General features: G+C 31.2%; 1 protein-coding gene across 1 annotated transcript in view; it reads right to left on the reverse strand.

The window, feature by feature from the left end:
- Nucleotides 1-3,502: 3,502 nt before the first annotated feature.
- Nucleotides 3,503-9,635, reverse strand: part of LOC143247948 (cytochrome P450 3A8-like) — a 64,676-nt gene continuing 58,543 nt past the window's right edge. The window contains exons 12-16 of the mRNA XM_076496498.1: nt 9,094-9,182; nt 8,152-8,170; nt 7,505-7,647; nt 6,179-6,341; nt 3,503-4,473 (exon numbers count right to left, since the gene is read on the reverse strand). Of these exons, the coding sequence (XP_076352613.1) occupies nt 4,384-4,473; nt 6,179-6,341; nt 7,505-7,647; nt 8,152-8,170; nt 9,094-9,182 (504 nt within the window). The 3' untranslated portion in view covers nt 3,503-4,383. The remainder of the gene's footprint in view (nt 4,474-6,178; nt 6,342-7,504; nt 7,648-8,151; nt 8,171-9,093; nt 9,183-9,635) is intronic.

Here is a 9,635-nt window from a genome sequence, read left to right on the forward strand (position 1 = left end):
GTGATGACTAGCTGCCTTCCCTCTAGCCTTACACTGCTAATTAGGTACGACTTGTGCAGCTAGCCATCGTGTAGCTTTACCATAAATAGAAACAAGCAATCAAAACGATTTTGTCTGTCTTATAGTAAAATATATTTTCTTGTTGTTATATGTCAGTTTATTGTGAAATATAGGATAATAGATTAAGACAAAAAAACTGAACTTCAGTTGTTATATAAACACAAACTTTAGTTCCGTCAAAAAACCACTAATTCTAACGAGAGAAATAACATTTACAACAAAGAATATAGTTCTTGTAATTCCTACCGAACCAGTACGTTACATCTACTCCATTAATAATCTCCTTTAAAACGTCACAGTTTATTTTCAAACATGAGACGCCTACGATAGAAATTGTCTAAATGTCTTTACCAAAAAGCTTAATTTGTTTTTTTTTTATCGATCTCTATCCTATGAAAGGAATTTTAAGTGTTCGTTACCATTGTAAACACTGTAGTACAAAAGAACCAAAACAATAAATCCGATTCCATATTTGGCTTCAGTGACATTAAAATCCCACTCTTAGGACTTATCTTTTGTGCCTCCATTAGGTTTCCCCGAAATATAAATAAAGTAACCCATGGCCACTCCTTGTTGTCTTGCGTGTTTTAGTGCAAGAACGTTAATCAATATAGCAGTGCAGAGTTATGTAACGGTTTGTATACTTGATAAGTTACTAAACATTTACAGATAAAACTAATACTAGGGTGCTGGTTAATTTGGATTTTCATACACCTATTGTTGCCTCTCAATGGCATGTAGCGATAAAATACTGGTTTCAATTTTAAACTGGAAACATCAACGTTTTAATTACCTACGGACAAATTTAAAAATAAACCTTAACAAAAATACATTTAACAAGTTGCCATTTTTGAACAAGGTTTTAGTCCTTGCAAGAGACTCTCATTGTACAACTTTACAACAAATAAACCAAATACAATTTGTTGTCACATGTTTCTACTTAACATTTTGTACCCTTTCCATAAATTCTGCAAAGGAAATTTTGTTTTAACCGTAGGAATTCCTTTTGATTCCAAAAGCCATAGTTCCTGGTGAGATAGCTAGATAATAAGATATAATGGCCCGGCGTGCGACTCGTAATCTGAGGGTCGCGGGTTTGCATCCCCGTCGCGCCAAACATGATCGCCTTTTCAGACGTGGGGGCGTTATAATGTGATGATCAATCCCTCTATTCGTTGGTAAAAAAAAAGTAGCCCAAGAGTGGGTGGTGATGACTAGCTGCCTTCCCTCTAGTCCTACACTGCAAAATTAGGGACGGCTAGCCAGGGACAGATAGCCCTCGTGAAGCTTTGGGCGAAATTAAAAAAAACAAACAAACTGTTCTGTTTCGATTTTTCGATGGTTGTCCAAAAAGTTTGTGGTTCGATGTAAAAGAAACAAGTAAATTGAGTTTTGTTCTGATAAATATTAACCGTGAAACTTCTTGTGAGTGAATATAAATTCACTAAGGAAATTCACAAAGACGTTGAGACAGCATTATGAAATGTCGATACAACACATTCAACAAACAAGCGTGGTGAACAAACATTAAAGTATTGTTGGTACAAGTCTGTAGACTCATCAGGAGGTTACGTTGAAAAATAAATCATTGTTGAACTGGTATCTTTTTGTAGGTCACGTTTTCTTTCGAACAGTCCTCGAATATTAAATTCCAAACGTGTGATCTTACTCAGTTGCTCGAATATTAAATTCCAAACGTGTAATCTCACTCAGTTGTTTTATTCAGTTCTTTAAAACAAAAGCTCAAATAGAACAACACCAACAGACATTACTCAATATGACGTAATATACGGATCTCACGGGCAGCAAAAGGTAATTTCATAGGTAAAAACAGCTTTAATAGCTTATTATATTCTTTGTATAACAATATAAATTTATTTGCCTTAAAAAGTTGACATTCACAAACAGCTAAAGTTTCTTTGTGATTTCTTATTTATCCTGTTATTTTGGAGCATTCATCTTTGCGACTGCTTTAGAACTAAAACAAACGCTGTAAGAAACTCGGACAGTGATTTTAAATTTTAAGTGGCTGAAAATTATACGAACGGTTAATATGAAGTAACAAAATGACAGTTTATTTATTCAACATGACTGTCATGTGTAAAGAAAGGGAAGTACAGAAGAATTTATTATAGGAGATGGTGAATGATCTATGTATGTGGTAATTGTGATTAGACTGAAGCTGAATCAAAACTAAGAAAGTTAATCACTATGTATGTAAACACAAGGTCATCTCGACAGAGAGTATTCATTAATCACTATGTATAAACACAAGGTCATCTCTGACAGAGAGTATTCATTAATCACTATGTATATAAACACTCTGACAGAGAGTATTCATTAATCACTATGTATGTAAAGGTCACAAGGTCATCACTATGTATATCGACAGAGTCATCTCGACAGAGAGTATTCATTATCACTATGTATATAAACACAAGGTCATCTCGACAGAGAGTATTCATTTATCACTATGTATATAAACACAAGGTCATCTATGTATATAAACACAAGGTCATTCAGAGAGTATTCATTAATCACTATGTATAGAAACACAATCATCTCGACAGAGAGTATTCATTAATCACTATGTATATAAACACAAGGTCATCTCGACAGAGAGTATTCATTAATCACTATGTATATAAACACAAGGTCATCTCGACAGAGAGTATTCATTAATCACTATGTATATAAACACAAGGTCATCTCGACAGAGAGTATTCATTAATCACTATGTATATAAACACAAGGTCATCTCGACAGAGAGTATTCATTAATCACTATGTATATAAACATCGACAGAAACACAAGTCATTTCGACAGAGAGTATTCATTAATCACTATGTATATAAACACAAGGTCATCTCGACAGAGAGTATTCATTAATCACTATGTATATAAACACAAGGTCATCTCGACAGAGAGTATTCATTAATCACTATGTATATAAACACAAGGTCATCTCGACAGAGAGTATTCATTAATCACTATGTATATAAACACAAGGTCATAGTACATGTAGTCACTGTATATCGACAGAGAATATTCATTAATCACTATGCATAGAAACACAAGGTCATCTCGACAGAGAGGACAAGGTCATCTCGACAGAGAGTATTCATTACCTGTGTACTGTATAGGAAGTACAAGAAAACAGTTCTTCATTATGAACATTTCATGATGCTAATTCGTCCCTGCTATTACGTAGAATGAATTTCAACCCTCCTGAACCACTGCACTGACCTCTGTTGACAACTGAATGAACCAGTTTGAATGTTTTTATCATTCTTTAAAATTCCCATGTATGTTTACCAGGTCAGGTCACAAGAAGTCTGTTTAAATGAACATGCTGATGAAACATAGGGTCTGAAATAAATGTCCTGGCACTCGTGCTGTGTTTTAACTATATAGAAAGAAGTTAACATATGGTTCCAGTGTATGCTAATAGAAATCAATTTATTAACACTCTACAAATTTACATTGACAAAAAAATGTTTTGTATTTTGCTCACTGATGTATGTAACACATTGGTCATCTTTTGTTAGAATTCTTATACTATTTAATTACTAATTTCTATCTTAGATTATTTTGTCTACATATAGAAAACAAATTCTGGTGTATCATTTGACTAGTGGGTGTAAATTAAATACATGCTATAATTATAGACTATTATTTGTATTGTAAATGTAAAGTGGATATACTTCTTAGTTTGAAGTATTTTTAGGTTAGTTCTAAATCCACACACCGTAAGCTAACAGTGAAAAATAATCATTATAATAAAAGTATAGCGAAAAAATAATAAAATTCGCTATGTTAAACATTTTAACCAATAATATCAATATAAATGATAATATAGAAACAACCGATGACATTGATAATTGTGTAATACAAAACAAACATTCGTTACCTTCAAGAACTAAAGTGATATTAATTATCTAACGTGATGTTACCGTTTTTAAACAACACTTTCAATATCACTCCCTAAAAATGTTTTTAATCAATGAAATACCATAAAAAGTTCCGTCAAAGCACAACTACAAACGTGACTGTTTTAGGTATGGTGTCATCCTTAATATATATATATATATATATTTATATATATCATATAGTAATATACTGAATTACATAAAATATTGTGCCTAACCACACTGGCAACCAAAAATAACAATCATTTATATTAAAAACAGAAGCTAGAAGTGTCCCTTTCAGAAATATTTCTATTGGTTGTAACTAACATAACAAGATCCTCACTGCCAATCAACAGCTAAGAGCCTGAAATATAAAACACGTTGTTCTTATTAGATGGTCAGTTTCTATCTTTTAATGTGAATGTCCGATTCTACTTTCAACCTTCAGAGTGACGTCAGAGACTTGGATTATTAACACTGATGGAAGAAACTTTAAAGGAACCTGGAGGATACAAATATTTAATTTGAAATCTCTGTATAAAAATAACTTATAAAACAACTGGAAAACAATCGAGAGTTTTCATAATTCATCAGTTAATCAAGCATTATTTCAAATATTGATATATATTATATATACGGTGTAGCTACAAAACTCACATAATTTTATTTACAACATATACTAAAGAGCTACAGCATATGGACATTTATTTACTCATAGCATATATTCTGCAAAATAAAGATCTCAATGTATCACAGAATAATTTCAATGGTTTTCCTGAGAATGATGGTTGTACGCAGACCCACAAAGAACAGAAATCAAAGCAGTCTCATACTGAGTACAGATCCATGTAATGCCATAAATCAAAGCTCCATATACAGTATATATTCAAGCTATCACATTAAAACTGCAGATCAAATATGTCCTATGCATATACAAAGTATATTCCAAAATAGCCCCATACAGTGTATAGACCCAAATAGCCCAATATCGAGTACAGACACAAATAATCCAATAGAGGGAACCAACGTCAGTAGGTCAATACAAAGTACACACCCAAGTAATCTCACAGAAAGTAGAAACCATTAATTCTCACAGAACATGTCCACGCAACCCCAGAAGCAATACAGATCAAACTAGTCCCACACAGAATACACCAATCAGTTAAAAAAGAAATGCAACTTGCACTCTCTACAAAGTTCACCGTGAATGGACGAATTTAGATGAAACAACTTGATGAAAGATCTTACAAAACCTGAAATTATTAAGGATTTACAGGTCCTGAAACCATAAAAAAGAAGTCGGGACACAGGCTGTAAGAATATATAAAGTACTTTGATAATACGTTAGGACTTGGGTCAATATCTATTATGGTAATACGTTAGGACTCAATATCTATTATGATAATACGTTAGACTTGGGTCAATATCTATTATGATAATACGTTAGGCCTTGGGTCAATATCCGTCATGATAATAGTATTTAAAGTAAATTTAACATTTATGATGCTACTTTAAGTAAGATCACTTGTAGAAATCCAAGAAAAACAACAAATTAACACATAATAAATATAGGAATAATCAAGATTTGGTGTATCTAAAGGATTTTCTGGATTGTGACAATTTACTGTCAATCGTAATCCGAATAAACTACACCGGAAACAGAATAATGCTGTAAAAACTGTTAATTTTCGAAGTTGTAGGATTATCAACTAGTGCTAGGTGGTTTTAAGTTATGAAGCTAAGTTAAACTGTAAGTAATCAAGTTTGAATATGTTATTATTATGAGCCAACATCTCGATATCTTTCTAAATAAACTATCAAACCCAAAGACTCAAAATAAAACACAATGCGTAAAAATATTTATTTCTAAATAAAACTTTTAATCACTAAAGTAATAGTACTTTAAATCGAATTTTATTCTTTATAATAAACAAACAACATTTAATCACTGAGTGTTCTAAATTGATACAAAGCATATATAAAGAACAATAACAACTTTTAGTAACTAAAGTAATTGTGTGTTATATTGATATAAGGTACCTGTATAAAACATCAAATTTAGTTACTACAGTAGTAGTGTTCATAAACCATATGGCTCAACAAAATCAATGAAAATACTTTTTAGTTACATATAGCTACATTCTTAATTTCCCGACGTACAAAAATAAAGGATCGTTTTATGTAAAATAAAGAAAACTTATCTTTACCTTAGTTTCAGAACAAGGTACAAAACGCAAATGACGTAGGATGTGGACCAAACATAATTTTATTTCCATTAGAGCGAATCGCATTCCTATACAGTTCCTGGGACCAGCCCCGAATGGTATGTAGGTGTATGGTATAATGTTGGATTTGTTTTCAGGAAGAAATCTGTATGTACAAGAAGTTTATTTCGACTTTCAATATTTGAAATTTTCTAAAACAAAATAATAATAGTAATGGACAAATTACAAAATGAATTTCTTAAACATGTAATTCAAATGTTCAACCATTTATTTTCTTCACGTAATATTTATTCTAAATTATTTTGAAGATACAATCAGCCTGGCCTAGTACCTCGATTGTAAAGAAAAGTATGGAAATGAAGGTAAATGATTTTGTTCACAAGGTTAATGTAAAAACAAAATCTGTAAATTAGTGTCCAGGTGTCTAAAATGTGTACATATCTCACCAAAGAAATATGTACACGAAGTTAAAGATATGAATATTATCTTTGCTTGGAGTTAGCTGTGTTACAATTGTAGATATCAAAATAACAACAAAATTGAAAAATTTAGAATAACACTGGCACTCAACAAGATTGAAACTCAAGTATTCTTAACACACACATTAATAGTGAGGTTCCATAAGTATTGTTAACACACATTAATAGTGAGGTTCCATAAGTATTGTTAACACACATTAATAGTGAGGTTCCATAAGTATTGTTAACACATATTAATAGTGAGGATCCATAAGTATTGTTAACACACATTAATAGTGAGGTTCCAAATCATATAACTATATTACATTTTACTAGTGTATAACTTCATAGTGAAATAAATCTGTTTTAATAAAGTTAAGAAACAATAAAGAAAACGTCCCTGTTTACACTCTTTATATAATGTTCTTATTCATAACGTCAGACATCAGAATGTTGTCTGTAATGGACTTTGGTCTTTATCTTAAGAAGTGACCGATGCTTTAACTGGATTTCTAACGTAGGTATTTTTTTTAAATATCTAAATACGTAGTAATTGATCAACAGAACAATTAAATAAAAAGTAAAGCGACATAACCATGTTATTAAATGACCATCACCTGTTACCTGTCTATGTCACATGAAGCCAACACTTACTTTTCGGAACCACTGCAAAAGAAATATTACTTGTCATAAAAAACAACACTTGTCACTTATCTAGAGCAAAATAAAATAGCTCTTCCCAGCTAGTTCGGGTAAAACTAACTCATAATTGTTTGGACAACATAAAAAAAACAGCTGTTACACGTATTCCAGCTGTTATCTTTCTGTCTTAAATAAAATATGCCACTACCTGTCTGGATCAAATTTCTCCGGGTCTGGAAAGTTTTTAGGGTCATGGTGCATGGCGTATATTGGGAACCTCACTGGTGTGTCTTTAGGTATAGTCAGCCCTATATCATCAAACGTATAATCTTCCAAAGCACGTCTTCCCCACTAAAAAATAATTAAATGAGCTCCATGTAATATTTAAACAACAAGAACTAGTAACTTACTTTATAAATATTAAGATGTTACCAATCAAATCACATTAAACATTTTGTATTTATTTTAATATTAACGTTTGTTAAAGTTAAATTTATATTTAGAAATGTATCTCACTCATACTGTTAAATATGTATTGCGAAATTCAGAGACTACTTACTAAAGTTGTAGAATCAGGCTATTTTAAATTGTAATACGTAACAACTAAACAATAAATGGTCTTTAAAACTTGTATTTGATCTCATAAAAATTATGTAATATATATTTTGACTTTGTATTTTAATTCATAATTAACACAACATGAACCTAATGTTCTTAAGACAATATGTAAAATGAGGTCAGAAAAATGAAAATATGTAGTTAAATTATTATGATTTAATGAGTGTTTTTATATTTGCTTTTGAGAGAAGTCAACTGGTGTTACAAAAAGATATAATTTGTTAAACAGAATAAAACAATTAAATCTAATGTAAACCTAAAATCAAATGTATTTTAACTGGAATAAATGTTTTCATAGGTTGAATTAAATAATTATGTAATCAAGACCAGAAAATTAGAATTGCAAACAAATATAAACGATAAGTAACAGCAGTAATTTCTGTCATTGAAACTCAATGTTAGTTCTTCTTTGGAACTCCAGATGGAGTGGAACTTCTCTTTTTTTTTTATATTAATTCTCTAGAATTTTTTTCCCTGGAAATTAGCACTGTATTACTTTAGATTTTGTAAAGTTTGATAACTTAGTTTGAATAGAGGATGACAATGTACCGTTATCTTCCAATTAACCTGATATTAGAATATTAGTTTATTTGGTGCACTGTAGTAAGTTCGAAGAGTTTCTGTACGAGTCCTAGGAAAGTCAGGCCATTAAGGCCTTGTGATTAAGACACTCGAGGGTCGTACGTTCGAATCCTCTTCGTACCAATGATGCTCGCTCTTTCAGCCGTCCACTTGTTATAATGTGACGGTCAATCCCACTATTCGGTGGTGAAAGAGTAGCTCAATAGTTGGTGGTTGGTGGTGATGACTGGTTTCCTTCCCTCAGAAATAAAACCAAACAGCAATGATCAGTAACTGTACTAGTTTTAAATATAATTTGACCACTGATATTTCATGAAATTTGAAAATGCTGAGGTAAATATAGTAAAGAGTCAGAATAGGAAACAGATAAACAATTGAAAGAGTGGTTTATTGAACGTAATGTAATGAAATCTAAGATAAATATTTAGTGATTCTCCTGAAGGTAAGAGTAGACTATTTATTAACATGAAATAACCAATTTTCACCATTTGTGCGAGTTCCTGGGTACAACTCTCTAATGGTTATATACAAACACTAACGCCACGTGTTATATCAAATATCTATAGAATCTCTATTACGATATTAGCTGTAACTTACAATGCTGCAGGAGGGTAGATTCGAATACTTTCACACACAACTGCATCCAAGTATTTCATAGAACTGACAGCTTCGTAAATCTCGTGTTCCTAGACCATACAGATATTACAAGAGTTTAATTCAGTTAAAATTCCAGTCTTTAACATACGACAACGTTTCTGCATTATATCTGTATATACACAGTCTGATCAAAGAAATAAGTTATGTGTTAATTATAAATTATGAAAGAAATTAAATTCGACAGTTTATAATATTTAAGGAATACATTTCTCACTATACCACACTTGTATTAAACAAACGTTGAAATTTTATGACACCCTTACTGTAATATCACTTTCAATCATTATAATTAACAAGATTCACATTTCATAGTAAACTGACGGAACTTTCTCTTATTGTTTATGTAGTAATATTGTTCTGTGTCATCAATATGCTTTTGAACTTCGATAAACATTTTTTACTGGAATATTTCTCGTTTCACTAACTTAGCGTTTTATACACACAACATGTTTTATTTAGTATATACTTTTCAAAAAAAGAAA

This window comes from Tachypleus tridentatus, chromosome 3 (assembly GCF_004210375.1).
Source record: "Tachypleus tridentatus isolate NWPU-2018 chromosome 3, ASM421037v1, whole genome shotgun sequence".
In the NCBI taxonomy this organism is placed as follows: Eukaryota; Metazoa; Arthropoda; class Merostomata; order Xiphosura; family Limulidae; genus Tachypleus; species Tachypleus tridentatus.